Below are 18,336 nucleotides of genomic sequence, written 5' to 3' on the forward strand. Positions count from 1 at the left end.
CAGTGCGAATGGGCACGTGCTTGCCTTAATTCCACATGGTCTCAGTGACCTTCTATGTTAGCAGGGCTGGGAGTAACCTTTTCAGTTAGTGCTTATTTCCTAGCAGAAATGGCAAAAGGGCTGTGGTGGTGAGGAATCCAGAACATGAGGTCGTGAGACGGCACATCTGTCTATGTTGGCTGTGTTGCCCTGGCATTTGCCCGCCCCACCATGCTGGGACACTAGGATGCATGAGGCTCCAGCTACAGGACACCCCGCCGACATGCCGTTGCTCTTTCTCAGGATTCCTCCTGCCAAGTCGCTTGTTCTAAGCTGATTCCTCCTTAGCCACAGTCTGTCTTCTCCCTTATCCATTTATTTGACTAAGTTGGTAGCGTGTCTATTTTGATTCAGGGAAGCAGCTCTGAGATTTCATTTCTCCTGTTCTGTGTTTAATTTTTTTTCTCTCACTCCTTTTGTTTTATTTTGTTATTGTGATTAGAATGCAGTAAGGGCTACGAGTATTCCTCTTTACATTTTTGGCTGTGTTTTGTGGTTATTTGGTAAGAGTATTTACATTCCAGATATGTTAGTTCTACAACTGGATTTATTTCTTGGTTTAATTTGTGGTATTAGATTGGAAACCTGGGAAAGAATGAGGTCCCGTGTATCTGTAGCCTCTTCCCAGACCTGTGGTAGAGTTCCATTCAGGAGGCTGTTGGTATATTGGGTTGCCATCTACCGTTAAGTCCAGCTTGGCCCTTGATCCAGCAGTTTGCTTTGAAGAAGGAAAGAAAGTGCAGGATGCCTCAGTTTACTCACAGTAAATTATCTGAGCATCTGATGATTGGAAATAGGTCCATTATGTGAGTGTCCTTATTCCTTACTAAGGCAATTTGCCTAGCTTCTGTCCTTGTGTGGTTTGAAGAGAGGTCTGTTTCAGTCTGCTGGCTGGCCGGCCATCTTGGCATTCATTCATTTGAGAAAGGTCCGCTGAGCACCATCTATGTGCCAGGAGCATCGTGCCAGTCAGTGTAGGGGCGTGCACAAGACAGGTGCCCTCAGAGAGGGACGATGCCCTCATGACAGTCATTTGTGCTGAAGAACTGGTGGGCCTGGCCTCTGGGGCTCAAGAGAGGGCTCATGTGAAGGCCTGGTGGGCCTGGTGGAAGGGACGGGTCAAAGGGCAGGAAGAGCAGCGCCACGTTGGCTGCTGAGGCGAGGATCTCCCAGAGGCGTTAAGCACGCTGGAGGGGGCACATCTGACTCCCTGTGTTTTCACTCTGGTGCCCCCCTCCCCACCCCCAGGATCTTCGGCTTTCCCGTACACTACACAGATGTGTCCAACATGGGCCGTGTTGCCCGCCAGAAGCTGCTCGGGAGGTCCTGGAGTGTACCTGTCATCCGACACCTCTTCGCCCCCTTGAAGGACTACTTTGCCTGTGAATAGTACCCCAGGCACCAGGGCGTGTGGGCAGAGCCACGACCCAGGAGGTGCACCCAGGCTCTGCCCTTCCCAGCTCAGCTGTGTGGGGTCGGGCCGAGTACCTCGTCGGGAGCAGAGCTGCCTTGTCCCCTCCTGGCAGGGGGACCCCGAGGTGCCATCTCCTTGTGCACAATTCAGACCTGGCCGCTCGGAGCGGCCAGACACGGTGCTCATTTTGTCTTCTAAAATTTTAAAACTTGAAATAGGTAGTAAGATGGCTTTTTTTTCCCTCCTGGGTTTACCGCTCAGAGAAACGATGGCTAAGATACCAAAACCACAGTGCCGACAGCTCTCCGATACTCAGGTTAATGCTGAAAAATCACCCAAGACAGTTACTGCAAGACTTTAATTTTTTAAATGTCTGCAGCTCCTTGTTTCCAGGAGTGTGTGGCAGTAGACATGTAGCTAAGGGACCTTTTAAGGGCCTAGGATGGTTTCTTCTAGGGCTAGCAGAAGAGGACATGATGTCCATGTCTGTCTTGAATTTTCCCCGGCACGTTCCCCTGGCCTCAGTATAAAGGGCTGGGATCCGGGGCCCATTTAGAGTATTTTCCACAAGGATGGTGATTTCAGCCGGGATGACATCATCATCACTTTCAGGGCTATTTTTTTTCCCCATAAACCCAAGGGCAGGGCTACCCTTAGCTAAATCCCTCCCAGTGACTGCAATACAACCCTCTGGAAGCTCAGGAAGGGGTGCGCTGGGTTATAAGCTGCCATGTATTGTGTAGACAGGTATGGCTTCTCACTGTCTTCCCCCCTTCCCCGTGTGAGGGGGGAGGAGAAGGCTTAGGTAAGACGCCCCCCACCCGTCCCCCCACCCTCCAGACTACTATGCAGGCACAGGTCCCCAGATTAGAAGTATGACACCCCAATTCCTTAGGCTTCTCTAAACTCAGCAGTGACAGCCAGGGGCAGAAGCACATTCCTCGCACTTTCCCCTCATCTAAGAGACTGCAGGGGGAAAACTGCAATAAAAGCTCGACCCTCCCTCCAGAGATTTTAAAGTCCTTTTTTATTCCATGATAAATCGATAAATCGTTTTTAGGGGGAGTGGGAGGTTGGACAAGCTGCATTTCAGAAATGCTGTCGTAATGGTTTTTAACACCTTTTACTCTTCTTACTGGTGCTATTTTGTAGACTAAGGAACAATGTTGACAGGTTTTGTGGGAGGTTTTTTATACACTTTTTTTTTTAAATCTCAGACATCTATTTTTGTTTTAACATTTTCATAATTTTTTTTTTTTTTGTAACTGGAGCCATGTAACAAAGTATGGGGAAAAATTGTGCCTTGTTTCAACAGTTTTGCTAATTTTTAGGCTGAAAGATGACAGATGCCTAGAGTTTACCTTATGTTGAATTAAAATCAGTATTTCTCTAACAGTCTGGTGTCCCTTTTGTTCTTTTGCAGGTCAGATGGGTGGGGTATGTGAGGGCCTGGTTAAAGTGGAAAGGTGGGTGGTCGCAGTAGGGTCATTCATCAACAAGCCCAGTACATAAGTACCACGGTGACCCCCAAATCTAGTGCCATGGTCCCCAAACTCCAATGTATCAGCGTTCCCTGGAAGGCTTGTTCAGTGGAGATTTCTGGGCCCCATCCCCAGAGTCTGATTCATTAAGTCTGGAGTGGAGCCTGAGAATTCCATGCTTCTGGTCCAAGAACCAATCTCGGCTAGTGAATGGGTTTCTAAATCTTGGTTCCCCAAACAAATAACTGGAGTGCTTGAGTTCATTTAAAGCCTTGATGTCTGGAACAGCCATCTCCAGATTATTACAGCTCTTGGGTAGCTGGTCCAGATGACTCAAGAATCCCAGGGCTGATCCTCCAGTTCCTTGTCCCTCTGTAGGCTTTCCCTGCACCCTGTTCCACTGCTCCCAAGTTGCCATATCACAGTTCAGCCACAGTCAGTGAGGGGACTTGTTGGGAGTGGCCCATGGTCCGAGATTTTAGCATAGCTGCCAGTGGCCCCAGCTCTTTGGGTGGAATGTGTATCTTGCTTAAGCTTAACATTGCAACTCCCTTCAGTAGTTCCATCTTAAAGTTTACCTGGGGCCACCCAGCCAGGTGTCCCAAGCCCAGAGCCCATCATGCCATAATCCTCATATTTCACTATCTCTAAGCATGGGTCAGGGCAAAGGAGCTGATTTCAATAGCTCTCCAGAGGTTAATATCGGTCAGCTGGTGTGTGCAGAGGGAGAATGGTGTGTAAATGGGATGCACATAGTGTATCAATTGAGCCTCAGTTGGACTTGGCACCTCTGAACCTGTTTCTTCACATAAGATAGGTTATAATCATGGCCACCTCCATGATTGGAGTTATGGGCCTTAATAAGGCCAAGTTCAGAAAGGGTCTGGTCCAGGGTTGGAGAATGAGAAACCAGCTATTTTTTTAGGCACTTGCTGGGCTAGGACAGCTCAGGTGCAAGTTGCCATGGTGAGACGATTGTCAATTAGCAAGCCGAGCCAGGCTGGCGCTCTGCTCAGGTGTTCAGGCCCCAGGGGCCTTGGCTGCCCTATTAAGCCATCTTGTATACAGTACTGCACCAAATGCCAGGCCAGGATGAAGCAAAATAAACGGCCTCGGCCTCAAAACCCCAAGAGAGGAGATGAACTAGCTCTTCAGGTGAGGGGCCCTTGGGTGTCCTGGCCTCCCTGTGGGCAAGCTAGCGGGGAGACCTTGTTGGGGCTGCCGGGGCAGTTCTCTGTGTTTTCTCAAGATGGGGGCCAGGTTTGGATAGCAGTGATCCCAGGTCTGGGGCCAAATGGAGAATGTAATGAAAATTCTGATCTTGGGGAAGTAGTTGGTTTGCACCACAAGTAGGCCTTTTCTGAAAAAGCCTTCCAGTTGCCTGCGGCTGTATCTGGGGTCTGGCATGTTGTATCACTTGGGCAGGTGACCCTTGGAATTTTTCATCTCTATAAAAGTGGGAATCATAAATCCTACCTACTTCCTAGGCCTGCTGTGAATGTTCAAGGCTGTGATCCGGGTAAATTGCTTTGCCTGGTGTCTGGCACGTAGTAAGCCCTCACATGTGATAACGAAACCCATTAATCAATGCAGTGTTAATGACGGTGCTGGTAGTGATGGTAACATCCAATATTAATGTATTAAAGTCTTAAAAAGGAAGGACAGGTAGTATTCACCTAGGTGTTTCAAAGGAGCTGGGCTCAGATGCTAACTATAGCAACAGCAGCATCTGGCATTGAAACTGTGTCCGTCACCCCCCTCCCCTCCATCATATTGGGGTCCCCGTGCTCCTTGTTAGGGAGAGTTGATGGGGGTGGCTTTGGCATCCGGCACTCAAGAGACCTGTGGAAGGGATCTTGCCTGGGGGTGCAGGGACTGACCTCTGGACAGTTTCTCCATGGCTGTTTGGTGGGGGATGAGCACTAGATAGAGAGGGTGCCCCACTCTACCTCAGTCCCTCTGGTTTTCCAGCCAACTGCTTCTTGAGGGATTCTCTGTTCCAGGCCTGTGTTTCATCCTTGATTCCTCTCTGCAGCCAGACTGGATGCCTCTCCTGGCTTCACCCCCTCCTTATTTGTGACGTTGGATGGGCTCCATAGCCACTCTGTGCCTCAGTTTATCCAGTGTAAAATGGAGATAATAACCTCATAAGGTTGACGTGTGGATCAAATGATTCAGTGTCTGTGAAGCACATGCAGAGTGCTTGCGGGTAGTGAGTGCGGAGTAAATGGCGGCTGCTTTATTGTTTGCTGTTAGAGAATCCTCCCAGCAACCCTGAAGTGAGGCAGTGATTATTGTGATCATAGGTAAGAGAACTGAGGCTCAGAAGTCTAACATACCCAAGGCCACACAGCCAGTGGCAAAGGAGGTGTAAGTTAGAATCTGTTCTGTGAATCTATTGGTCTCACCTGCATCTCTCTCTCTCTCTCTCTCTCTCTCTCTCTCTGTGTGTGTGTGTGTGTGTGTGTGTGTGTGTGTGTGTGTTTGGATCCTGAAATTACCTGCTGGCCTTTGCAGCCTATGGTACAATTTACCTTTCTTGCTTCTTTCCCTTCTTACTTTTTTCCAGCTTACCTTCCCTCCCTCCATTCTGCCTTCTTTCCTTTCTTCCTTCTTTCTGTTTAACTTTATTACTGGAGTTGGGGCTACTTACTCTGAGTCTTTGCATGTGCTGTTCTCTGCCTGGAACAGCCTTCTCCACTTTGCCAGACAGGTCCTCCAGTTCTCACCTCTTCCAGGAAGCCTCCTTTGCCTCCACTCTAGGCAGCATTAAGAGACATCCCCTAATCTGAGCCCTCCTTCCCTGTGGACAGATAGAAGAATACATCTCAGCACAAAGCACTCTGTATTATCATTTCTTACTTTTGCAGTCCTCTCCTCCATGAGCTTGTGAGGTCCTCAAGGCAAATGAGACCTGACACCATTTTTTAGTTCAATAATCTTGTCATACATTTGGAAAACTCGGGTCTTGAAGTTATAGTGTTTTGGTTTTGTTTTCGGAGAGGAGACTCACGATATCTATCTGGGAAAATGAGATTACCTCATACTTTAAAACGGTAGCTTAAAGACGCATAGTAAAGTCTCCCAAATTTCACCTGCTGGATGGAAGTTCTTTTTTCTGTTTACCCTCTGGCCTTTCTCAGTCAAAGCTTAATCTGACCCAGACAACCTTGGCTAACCGCCTCAGGGAGGAGGGTGGAGCCTGAGGAGATCACGTGACCCTCGCTCTTTGGGGAGCTGTCTCCTGGGAGGGTAGATGAGTTTTATTTCAGAGGCCCTCGCTCAGAAACCTGTGATGTCCTGTGTCTCCAGAACCAGGTTCAAACTCTAGACTGGCACTTGAGGCTCTTCTTGACTTGGCTTTCATTCCCCACACCCATTCCTCCCCCACCCAAAATGGCTTTTAGGTACTGCTGAGAACAGTTGACAGTAATTGAACGTTGACATTAATCGAAAGGGACTTCGAAATCACTAACATTTATTGAACACACACTATGTGCTAGGAGTGGTCTAAGAACATTACACACATCATTTGATTCTAACTCCTAGCAGAGTCAGGATTTGAATCCAGGCCTGCTGGCTTTGCTACTTATGAAATTCACTGAAACTGTTGGAAACTTAATGTCCTTGTGTATAAGATGATAACACATTATATTGCCCAAATCACTTATGAATATCTTTACTCAATTATCCAGACTTCGTATCAATTCACTATAGTGCTAATATTACTACTACTGCTGTAATCATATGGTTACAGGGCTCTTTGCTGCATCCTCTTGTTTGTCTATTCCTACCCTTACTCTTGTGCTGGGTTAACGTCTCATATTTTAGGACAACTATCAACTCTGAGAAGCCTTCCCATACTCCTCAGGTGAGGTCAGGTCTCATGCTGCACTCTTGGAGCGCTGCGTACCAGAGAGACTACCCAGCTGTATACTGGTGGTTAAAATATTGAAGTGCCTCCTGGCCAGTTGATAAATAGCTCCTACCCCAAGCTCCCCAACCTATTCTTCCCTGAACATCTCTCCAGGCCTCAGGGGAGGGAGAGACCCAGCCCAGAAGAGGCCTCCGGGACCCCACCTCTTGCAATGCAGGTGCCATCACTCCTGCCACAGCCTCCTCCTGCCTAACACTGTCTGGTTTGTAATTAAACAGTGATGTGTAATTAGTTATGTGCTTTGCCTTCCCTGCTGGACTGGAAACTTTAAGAGCTCAGAGGCTATGTCTGGTTCTTGGTCATCACCAAAATCCTAGGGCCTGATTGATCAGGGAAAATAAATATTTGTTGAACACAAGAATAAATGATATTTGGACAAGGAAACCAGCTAGAAACCTGGATCGGTCTTTGTGATGCTGGGCAGTTGACCTCTCTGACACTCAGTTTCCTCTTCTGTAAAGTGGGTGTAATTCATTCTTTGAGCAAGTCTCTACTAAGAACCTCTGTATCAGGCTCTGGGACACGGTGGGAACAGGACTGAGAAAAGCCTTGCTTCCGTGGAACTAACGGAAAGGCAGACAATAAAGGCATAAACAAGATGATTATACTAAGAAAAAAACGGATGATGAGGTTGTAGGGTCATTCTAGATAGAATAGTCACAGAATGTGTCTCTGAGGTGACTTTTAAGTCCTTCCTCAAAGCCCGTATTGATTTATTTTTTATCCAATAACTCATTTTTGTAGAAATTCATTGTAAAACCAATTTTTTTGGCTACTGGGGGTGTAGAATTTGTAACTGGATCCCGCCTTCTAGGCGGAGTCACACCGGCACGAGGAGGGATCTCATTGGTTGCGGCAGACCACGCGGCTGCATTGCCCCGGCAGCCGGCGCCCCGCCCCTTGGGCACTCCAGCCGTCGATCAAGTGTCGGGCTCCGCCCCCAGTGCGCGGCTTAGTCCCTCTCTATAAAAGGAGCCGGCGGGCGATGACGAGCCTTTACGTCGGCGCGTAACGGGGGGGTGCGTGTGAGGTCATCGCGCGGGCGGGCGGGCGGGGTCAGGCGGTTTGAACGAGACGAAGACGGAACCGGAGCCGGGTACGGGCAGCGGACGCGGTCCAGCCGAGAGCCGGTGAGCCGGCTAGCGGGCACGGGGCGGCGGCTGGGGGCGGGCGGGCGGGCCTCGGGGCGGGTAGAGCTGGCGGGTTCTGCGATCGGTGCTCGGGCCGCTCCCCTCAGCGGTGCCGTTCGGGCCGGGTGGGGGAAGGGCGGGGCCGTGACCCGGCGCGCGCGGGCCAAGCTGGGGGAAGCGCGCGGGCCAGGCTGGGGGGCGCGCGCTCTCCGTTCTGCTGGGGGGCGGGGCCTCGGGCCGGAAGTGGGGGCTGCTGCTCGGCGGCGTGGGGGCTTATGGGCTGCGGCGGAGGCGTGGATCCCGGACGGCGGGGGCAGGAGGTTCCGGGGTGGCTGTGCCGGGTAGGGGGCGTGTGTAGTTGAAGTGGGTCCTGCTGGGAGCTCTGAGGACCCCCACTGTAGGAGACGGTGCTGCCTGATTAAGAGTTCGGGTTTTGGATTCATACCTGTATTGAATTCCCTGCTGTGCGATCTTGGGCAGGTGTTTTAATCTCTCTGGGCCTCAGTTTTCTCATCCGTAAAACGGGGGACAAAGATACTACATGCGGAAAGCTCTCGTCGTGGTACATAGCAAAAAAGCAAAAAGCAGGCCAGCTCACTGGACTTCCTCCTTTCTTCATCGGTATTTGTTGAGCGTCCACTAGGTGCTAGGCACTGTGCTAAGCGCTGGCTATACACCCAGGAGCAGGAGGGCAAAGACTTGCTTTCTAGGAGTCTACATTATGGTGGGAAGACAGGAAATGAGAAAATTAATACTTGGAAAAGATAATTTTATATGCTCACTGGGAAGATAATATAACAGGGTGACATGAACAGTGCTTTTTCAGTCCCTGCTTCACAGCTGACCTGGGGTGCTGCAGGGCAGAGCTTGGCTTCTCCTCCATTTTGGGAATGAGACTCCTGAGGCCTGTTGAAGGAAGGTACACCGGCCCTGCCATCCACCTCTGTAATGGGGTATCTCTAAGAGTAGTAATAATAGCTGTTTGCTAATTGGGCACTTGCTGTGTGCCAGGTGTTGTGTGGCATTATGTCATTTAATATTACACTGTCTCTAAGAGTTATTATCTTCAGTTTACAAATTAGGGGACTGAGGCTCTGAGAGATGATTTGCTTTATGGTGTCCAGCAAGTGGCTGAATCCACGTCTGTGACTTTCTTTTTTTTTTTTTTGCGGTACGCGGTCCTCTCACTGTTGTGGCCTCTCCCGTTGCGGAGCACAGGCTCCGGACGCGCAGGCTCAGCGGCCATGGCTCACGGGCCCAGCCGCTCCGCGGCATGTGGGATCTTCCCGGACCGGGGCGCGAACCTGTGTCCCCTGCATCGGCAGGCGGACTCTCAACCACTGCGCCACCAGGGAAGCCCGTCTGTGATTCTTGAGTCCAGGCCCTTAACCTCTGTATTATGCTGCCTCCCTGAGGATCAGATCTAGAGGGCATGTTTTATCCAATGTGCCCTTTGCGGTGGTGTGTCAAAGTGTGTAGTGGTTTCTGGCACATAAGGAAGCTTAGGACATGCTGTGCTTTCACTCAGATTCTCATTTAATCCTCACCACCACCTTGTGAAGATATTGTTCATCTTTTACAGGTGAGCTCTTTGTGATCCGGAAAGGTGAAGTATTTACTTAGGGTCACATTGCTTTTTTTCTGGTGGCACCTTCCTCCCCCTCTTTCCATAGGGCTCAGTATGGTGCCTTGAAAGTAATAGGTGCTCATCAGCCATCAATGAATCAAAGTGGGTTTGGGGGCCTGCTAGGAGACCTGCTGAAGGAGAAGAGGTACCTGGAGAGGCAAGGGGGAGCTTTTTTCAAGGCACTTGAAACATGGATCAAGGAGCCTTTTAAGGGGGTGAGGTTTGCGTGATGGTCATGGGGTCTTCCATTGAGGCCAAGCAGTGGGATCCTTGTAGAGGAAGAGTGAGCTGTCACGAGCTGTAGCTGAGGCTCTGAGAATTGGGTTCTGTTTTGATTGCCTGGAAGAGCCAATTAAGTAGTTGAGTTAGTGGATGTTTACTGCACATCTACAGGGTGCCTAACCCCAGTGGGGTTAGTGGCTGCAGAGTTTGCAGAGCACATGGGGCCAGGTATTAATGTACTGCTAATGAAAGAGTTTTGAATTATATGATGATGAAAGGCCATTAATGTTTTCTGAGCTGGGGTGTGGTCAGGAGACACACGTGGCTTAACCAGCTGCTTACACTTTATGGCAGCGTGACACACACATTACCCGATGTATGTATATATGAATGTCACCAAAATAGATTACAAGTGCTCAGCCTGGGACCGTGGTGGTTTTTATTTGGATGTGTCTCACCTTGGTACCTGATAATAGCATTTTGCGCACAGTATGCATTTCATTTATTCATTCATTTGGGGATTTTAAACAGAGGAGACCCTTGGTCTGATTTTTGATCCAGAAGATTCTCCCTCACTGCTGTGTAAAAACAGTTTGAGTTAGAGACTAATTTGATGGCTGTTGTGGTGGATGGAGATGAGAGATGGTGGTGGCAAGTCTCAGGCACTGTTTTTGGCGCTGGAGATAGGAGGATGAGTGAGACAAGGTCCCTCCCCGCCCTGGCGCTTGTTTGTTTAATACGAAATAATTTTTTGTGCATTATCTCATTTAAACCTCACCTCACCCTTTTCAGATAGGTAGCATTAACTCACAAGATAACTGAGGTGTATTGAAGTTAAGTAACTTGCCCAAGGTTATACAACTAACGAGTGACAGCCTCACGTTCAAACCCAGGCTTCAGATACTCAGCTCTTGGTATGGAGCAAATTGCCTACTGGTCCAGATCTCATCCGGGAGTGATTCAGAAATGAAGAGGTAATGACAGTTGCAGAGGTTTGAATGAAGTGCTGTGGGATTAATTTCCCAGTGGAGTTAGGAACTAAATTGTATTGGCTCCTTGTATAATGTGGTTTTCTCATTTGAGTTTAAGTAATAGTGTTGATAGTTTGCTTTCTGAAAAGAGTTTACACAGACACATTTTTCTCTCTCCTGCCAGCCTGAAAACAGGTAGCATTTACTGAGCCCGTTGTGTGCAAGTCAGTGTGCCGAGTGCTGCGGGGAATGTGGGATGTGAGGGCACAGACCTGCCAAGTCATTTATCTCTCTAGACCGCAGTCACCTCTGTTCATAAAAAGGGGATTGGATGGGAGATCTTCATCTTCTGGCTCTCACATTCTGTAGCTGTGTGTCTCGTGAGGCGTGCAGGAGACACGTGGAAGTCTAGCTAGTTGCTAGGTGAAGGAATGAAGGGCCACAAGAGAGCATGGCGGCCCATGGTGGTTCCAAATTTGCTCTGAGTTTTTTTCCTCCTGTTGGTCATATTGATGTCACATGAAATGAGGAAAATTTAAATGTCAAGATCATCTTGAAATTTAATATTTTATAGTCATGTGTCCTCATGGTAATTGCCCAGGGATTTCATTTAGATCTGGATACACCTCCCCTTATCTCATATTGCTTGAGTCTTCCCTTCCCACTGTCTGTTCTCCACCAGCTGTCAGGGTGATCTTTTTCTTTTTTTTTCTTTTTCTTTTCTTTTTTTTTTTTTTTTAGCCACACCGTGCCAGCGGGATCTTAGTTCCCCGACCAGGGATCGAACCCGTACCCTTGGCAGTGGAAGCATGGCGTCATAACCACTGGTCTGCCAGGGAAGTCCCAGGGTAATTTTTTCAAACTTAAACGAGAGTGTGATTCTACCCCACTTAAATCCCCACAATGGATTCCTTAACAGTTAAAGAATAAAATCTAAACTCCTCAGCACAGCCTGCAGTCCTAACAGGATCTGGCTTCTTCACTTCTTCTCCCACTTCTGTTCCTGCTATCCCTCTACTCACTGGCCTGTAGGCACCCTTCTTCCACATCTTCGCGGGGCTGCCTCCTTCTCATTCTTAAGCTCAAACATCAACTCCGAGAGGCTTTCCCTGACCACATTCCCCTCCACCTTCATTATGTAAATGGTTGCCTGAAATGACATTTGTGTATGTGGTCAGTGTCAGACTTATACTAGAAAGTGAGCTTCCTGTGGACAGGCAACTTGTCTTTCCTGCATATCTGTTTCCCCTAGAACAGTGCTTGGTAAACATTTTCAGTTAATGTGTTTCTCTGTGCTTGTTGTTTTGAATTGGAAAGCCTGGCAGAAAGGTGAGGGGCAGATTTTCTAGGGGCGGGGAAAGAATGTGGATGATGGGGCCGGGCAGACTTGGCTGCCACTTCCTAGGGCTTCTGTGCTGCACCTTTTTCCTTATCTGTAAAATGAGGAGAATAAAGTGAGCCTTGCAGTGAGTTGTTGGGTTAAGTGACAAGTGTCTGCTAAGCTCCTGGTGCTTAGTAGGCCCTCAGATGCCCTGTCTTCAGGAGGCTCAGCAGAGAATTGGTACTAAGGTCTCTTCACTGTGAGGTCATTGCCAACACCTTGTAGTACTTAGGTTATTGAAAAGGTAATTTACTTTTTTGATTATAAAAGTGGACATAGTCTTTAAAGAAAATTTGGAAAACTTTATAGTGGAAACTAAAGAGAAATTAATACAAAAGCCCACCATCTGAAGAAAACTGGTGTAAACATTTTGATATGTTAGTGGACAAACTTGGATTGACGTTTTCTAAGCAGAGAACATTTTTGCTTGTGCATCAGCCTCCCTTCGTAAAACAATCATTCCTTTACTTAATGTCTTTTGTAGCTTAAAATTTTATGCCAATCACATTAAAACGGGGCCTGAATTTTAGGCTGGCTGGTGTTGGGTATTTCATTTCAGGTCATGTTTATTCATGGAAATCCAGGCTTGTGGCTGGAATCCTAGTGTCTCTGGTTTGGCCTGTTGGGGAAGAAGGTGAGGCTTATAAATTGAGTGTCCCCACAGGTCTGCCCTGGTGACTCCAGGAAATGCTTGCTCCTTTTTGCTGCCCAATAACACGAGTCCTTCTCTTTTCCTCACATGTGTAGAAGATGGCAGTGAATGTGTACTCAACGTCGGTCACCAGTGATAACCTCAGTCGACATGACATGCTGGCCTGGATCAATGAGTCTCTGCAGTTGAATCTGACAAAGATTGAACAGTTGTGCTCAGGTAAGAGAAATCAGTAGGCCCCTTTTCCAGGAAAGTCTGCGGGTCCTTCAGGGATGCACAGGCCCGTATCTGATTGCAAAAGGTGCAGGTTCAGGTTCTGCGTTGGGGCTGCCCGGTTTCTTTCAGCTCTGCCCTGATTCCACTTCTGAGAGGAACTGTGCTTAAAAAGAGCGTGCTCTGTTCTGGCCTGTGTGTCTACCATCTCCTGCTGTAGAGGCTCCATTCTGAGGCCTGCAGCTTAGTCCCAGCTTCTCCATCTGCACTGTTGTGCATCCAATTTGAAGTGACTTATTTAAGGACAATAATTATAATTGTTCTAGTTCTATATTAGTTTATCAGTGGTGTTTCTTTTTTTATTTATTTATTATTTATTTTTGGTTGCATTGGGTCTTTGTTGCTGCGTGTGGGCTTTTCTCTAGTTGTGGCGAGTGGGGGCTACTCTTTGTTGTGGTGCGTGGGCTTCTCATTGCAGTGGCTTCTGTTGTTGCAGAGCACGGGGTCTAGGCGTGCAGGCTTCAGTAATTGTGGCATGTGGGCTCAGTAGTTGTGGCTCACGGGCTCTAGAGCACAGGCTCAGTAGTTGTGGTGCATGGGCTTAGTTGCTCCACTGCATGTGGGATCTTCCCGGACCAGGGCTCGAACCCATGTCCCCTGCATTGGCAGGCAGGTTCTTAACCACTGTGCCACCAGGGAAGCCCTCAGTGGCGTTTCTTATTCCCAAGTAGCACAAGCCCAAACTCAGGCAAGTTTGCCATTTCAGCCACAACTTTATTGACCTACTGTTTACTAAGAATCTGGCAGAGAGGCAATGATTTAAAACAAGAACAAAAACATGTTCTGTTTCTGTCTATACTAATTGTATAACCTTTAGAAAACTAGAGAGAAGAAAATAAAAAATGCCGGTGGTTTCATTTTGAGAAAGCCACTGATTGGGTGTTTTCTGTGCACATATATATTTGTATATATTCCAGCTTTTTTTCACTTAACATTAAATTGTGGATATTCTCTAGTTTCTTTCACTGTCTTGGAAATAATTACGTTTAATGGCTGTATACTATTTCTTTCTGTAGATATGGTGGAGTTGTTTAATATCTTCCCAATTTTTGGACATTTAGGTTATTTCCAACTTTTCTTTCTTTTTTCTTTTTTTATAAAATAAATATTTATTTAGTTTTGGCTGAGTTGGGTCTTAGTTGCAGCATGCAGCATTTTTTTTAATTAAGTTTTGTAAACTTTCAGATGATTGTAGAAGTGTACAGGCATACCTCGTTTTTTTGTTGTTTCTGTTTTGGTTTTTTCTTAAATTTATTTACATTTATTTATTTAGCTGCGTCGAGTCTTAGTTGCAGCACGTGGGCTCTTTGCGACACACAGGCTTCTCTAGTTGCGGCGCATGGGCTTAGTTGCCCAGCGGCATGTGGGATCTTAGTTCCCTGACCAGGGATCGAACCCGTGTCCCCTGCATTGGAAGGTGGATTCTTTTTGATTTTTTTGGCTGCGTTGGGTCTTCACTGCTGCATGTGTGCTTTCACTAGTTGCGTCTAGCCGGTGCTACTCTTTGTTGCGGTGCGCGGGCTTCTTATTTTGGTGGCTTCTCTTGTTGCAGAGCACAGGCTCTAGGCGCACAGGCTTCAGTAGTTGTGGCATGCGGTCTCAGTAGTTGTGGCACACGGGCTTAGTTGCTCTGCAGCATGTGAGATCTTCCTGGACCAGAGGTCGAACCTGTGTCATTGGCAGGTGGATTCTTTTTTTTTTTCTCTCTTACATAAGTTTTTTTTTTCTTGCGGTACGCAGGCCTCTCACTGTTGTGGCCTCTCCCGTTGCAGAGCACAGGCTCCGGACACGCAGGCTCAGCGGCCATGGCTCACGGGCCTAGCCGCTCCGTGACATGTAGGATCTTCCTGGACCGGAGCACGAACCCGTGTCCCCTGCATCGGCAGGCGGACTCTCAACCACTGCGCCACCAGGGAAGCCCTGGCAGGTGGAATCTTAACCATTACACCACCAGAGAAGTCCCTGGAAGGCGGATTCTTAACCACTGGACCACCGGGGAAGTGCCCAGGGATCTTTAGTTGTGGCATGCGAACTCTTAGTTGTGGCATGTGGGATTTCGTTCCCTGACCAGGGCTCGAACCTGGGACCCCTGCATTGGGAGCGTGGAGTCTTAGCCACTGGACCACCAGGGAAATCCCTCCCCTGTGAGATTTAATCTCAGTTTTATAGATAGTCAGAGAGGCTAGATGTGAAGTTGTACAGTGAGACAGGGTTGCCCAGGAGTCATGCTTATTAAACATCAGTTGCTTTGTTAGTCTTAGGCACTGGCTGTTAGTCTTAGATCCGTGCTGCTTTCCCCCTGCTTTCTGTTAATTTCCTCAGTTTCACTGCCACATCCCCATTTGTTGGAGGCTTTTAAAGCACTTGTTTGCCTGGTGATTAATGGGGGGGATGAGGTCATCTTAGTTTTCTTTGGAGCCAGCTTTTTCACCAGCAGTTTCTCCCTAAAAATTACCTTTTTCTATTATAAATATACTCCAAGATGTATTTCACTTAGTTAATTCAAAAATGAGATCTCTTTTCACATGTAGATAAGTTGTATATGTGCTGATCTGGCTCCAGATTTGGCTCATTCAGACAGGGAGCTGTCATGAGTAGTCAGGACTTGGCATGAAGAGACTTCAGTCTGCACTGAGCCATGTGACTTTGGACGAGCCCCATAACTTTAAAAAAAAAATTATTTTATTCTTACTTATTTATTTTTATTTCTTGGCTCCTCCGTGCAGCATGTGGGATCTTAATTCCCCAACCAGAGATTAAACCCACACCCCCTGCATTGGAAGCACGGAGTCTTAACCACTGGACCACCAGGGAAGTCCCAAGTCCCATAATGTTCTGGTTCCTCATCTATAAACTGGGGTAGTAGGATCTGGTTCACCTTTTGCGCTGTTGTGAGGCTCACCTGTAAAAATAGCTCTCAGATACTGATTCTGCACCAGACCCTTGAGGTGAACCTCGATCTCTCAAGGGGCAGGACACATTCTCGTTTTACACAGGAGGAGACTGCGCGGGGCACAGCTTAGACGTTATAGAGCCTGATTTTGAACCCAGGATCTTTCTGACCACACAGCCTATACTCTTTCTGCTGTATACATGCTGTGTCTTTTAAAAGAAGCATTTGGAGGAGAGTTGAACAAATGTAAATTACATATTATCATTTATAGTGATATTGTCTCATTAAAAATCTGTGAAGAGTTTCAACTTTGCCTGCTGCCTGCCATTTTTCTTATCCTAGATAAAGGGCTTTTCCCCAGTAGAACGTGCAGAATACTTCTTTTTTTTTCTTTGAAAATTTATTTATTTATTTATTTTTGGCTGCGTCGGGTTTTCATTGCTGCGCTCAGCCTTTCTTGTTGCAGCGAGTGGGAGCTACTCTTCATTGCGTTGAGTGGGCTTCTCATTGTAGTGGCTTCTCTTGTTGTGGAGCACGGGCTCTAGGCTTGCGGGCTTCAGTAGTTGTGGCACGTGGGCTCAGTAGTTGTGGCTCATGGGCTCTAGAGCACAGGCTCAGTAGTTGTGGTGCACGGGCTTAGTTGCTCTGTGGCATGTGGGTTCTTCCCAGACCAGGGCTCGAACCCGTGTCCCCTGTATTGGCAGGTGGATTCTTAACCACCAGGGAAGTCCCAGTGCAGAATACTTATGCACGTGATTTATAAACAAACTTCTGTTCACAGCTAGTTCACCTCTTGAAAGCCGTGTGGAACTTTTCTCAGAGTATGTAGAAGGTTGTGTTGTGTTTCACATTGACGTGTAGGAAATGGGGTCTCAGCTTCCAGTATGAGACCAAACAGGATGAGCCGCAGACACCGTGTCCCTGAAAAAGGTCTGCTGCCTGGGGATTGGAGTCAGAGAGAAAGTGAGGCTCCTCAGATTCTCGTGTTCACTGAGGCCCGAGGAGAATCCGAGTGACGTTTAACACTGGAGCCTGGTCCCTCCTGATCTTACTTCTGATGAGCAGGGGGTCATGCAGATCAGAATTCTCTACCAAGCCCAAGCTTTGAAAGGTAGGAATAGGTTTTTCCCTTGAGAGGGCAAAGCTCTGAGGTCGTACACTACTCATGTGCTGGCTGCCTGTGAAATGGCTGGGTTTTATCAGCATTGTGGGCTCCCTGCCTCCAACAGTGAAGTGAGCCATTGCTTAGCCTTGTAGTGAGATAAGGTGAGGATGACTTTCAGTGATAGAGTGGCCGCTTGTTTCAGGATTCATTACATTCCGTAGTCTCTCTGTTTTGGAGAGTTAGTCAAGTATTTTGAAAAGATAGTCATCAAGGGAAAAACCCCGATCACAGAGAAAGATTCTGATGGGATCGCTTGTGTCAGAAGGGGGATGCTGAAAAAAAAAGGGAGTTCCTTGGTGGCCTAGTGGTTAGGATGTTAGGCTTTCACTGCCGTGGCCTGGGTTCAATCCCTGGTTGGGGAGCTGAGATCCTGCAAGCCAGGCAGTGTGGCCCAAAAGAAGGGATGGGGGTGGGGGTGCCATTTGCTTTCCATTCCTCTCTTCCTTCGATTCCAGTTCACGATCAGGCCCCTCTGCGCTTTTCCAAGGGCTCAGCGTGGTGCTCTGAACATGTCAGGTGGCCCTCACTGAATGTTCTTGGATCCCCCTTCCTTGCCTTCTCCCCTCCATCCTGACCTCCTTCACAGTTCTGTGCTGTACAGAGTAGAAGAGGTGTTTGGATGCTCCCAGGCAAAAGCTAGGTTTCCTTTTTTCTTAGCTCATTGTGGGGCCCTGCCAGCCCTCAAGTTGATATAAAATAGCTTGTCAGTCTTGCTCCCAGAGCTGATCTGAGAGTGAGACCAAGAGCCTGACCAGGCCTTACCCATTTTGTTTTCTGCTCAAGTTGGGCTCCCTTTTCCAGACACTCCATTTTGGGCCATAATTCCACCATTCTTCTAGTGTCGCAGGCCTGAGAATCATCTTTTTAGGCTAACTCACAAAATTCTCTGTGTCTCCTGCAGGGTCTTTTGCTGTAACCCCTTCTCAGTTTGCAGGCTGCTGCCATAGTGGCCTCCTAACGTTCCCTGCAGGCTCCCCTCCCCCACTCTTCTTTTACTGTATCAGATAGTCTGCAGCCTTTCAAAGAGACCATTTTTTATTGTCACTTCTCTGCTCAAGGAAGTACCTCTTTAAATTATTTTGCCTAATTCTTCAAGTACCTCTTGGTGTTAATTAAAGCAAGAGACAAGAAACTTATTTTCTTCTGATTAT

At 47.8% G+C, this 18,336-nt stretch overlaps 2 protein-coding genes across 7 annotated transcripts in view; both read left to right on the forward strand.

The window, feature by feature from the left end:
* The window catches only part of DNMT3B (DNA methyltransferase 3 beta), a 37,342-nt gene extending 34,621 nt beyond the window's left edge, over positions 1-2,721 (forward strand). For both annotated transcript variants that reach the window (XM_030830912.2, XM_060285120.1), the window contains one exon: positions 1,288-2,721. In XM_030830912.2, the coding sequence (XP_030686772.1) occupies positions 1,288-1,429 (142 nt within the window). In that variant the 3' untranslated portion in view covers positions 1,430-2,721. The remainder of the gene's footprint in view (positions 1-1,287) is intronic.
* Positions 2,722-7,927: 5,206 nt separating this feature from the next.
* MAPRE1 (microtubule associated protein RP/EB family member 1) overlaps positions 7,928-18,336 on the forward strand; it is a 35,205-nt gene continuing 24,796 nt past the window's right edge. For 3 of the 5 annotated variants that reach the window (XR_004034027.2, XM_030830921.2, XM_030830920.2), the window contains exons 1-2: positions 7,928-8,001; positions 12,950-13,073. Coding sequence is in view for 4 of the 5 variants with exons in the window: in XM_030830921.2 (XP_030686781.1) it covers positions 12,953-13,073 (121 nt within the window). In the remaining variant the exon portion in view is untranslated. Of the gene's footprint in view, positions 8,002-11,650; positions 11,670-12,949; positions 13,074-18,336 lie in introns of those variants that run through there. The other 2 variants (XM_060284898.2, XM_060284899.1) reach the window with 2 other exon arrangements.

Source organism: Globicephala melas, chromosome 15 (assembly GCF_963455315.2).
Source record: "Globicephala melas chromosome 15, mGloMel1.2, whole genome shotgun sequence".
NCBI classification, from domain to species: Eukaryota; Metazoa; Chordata; class Mammalia; order Artiodactyla; family Delphinidae; genus Globicephala; species Globicephala melas.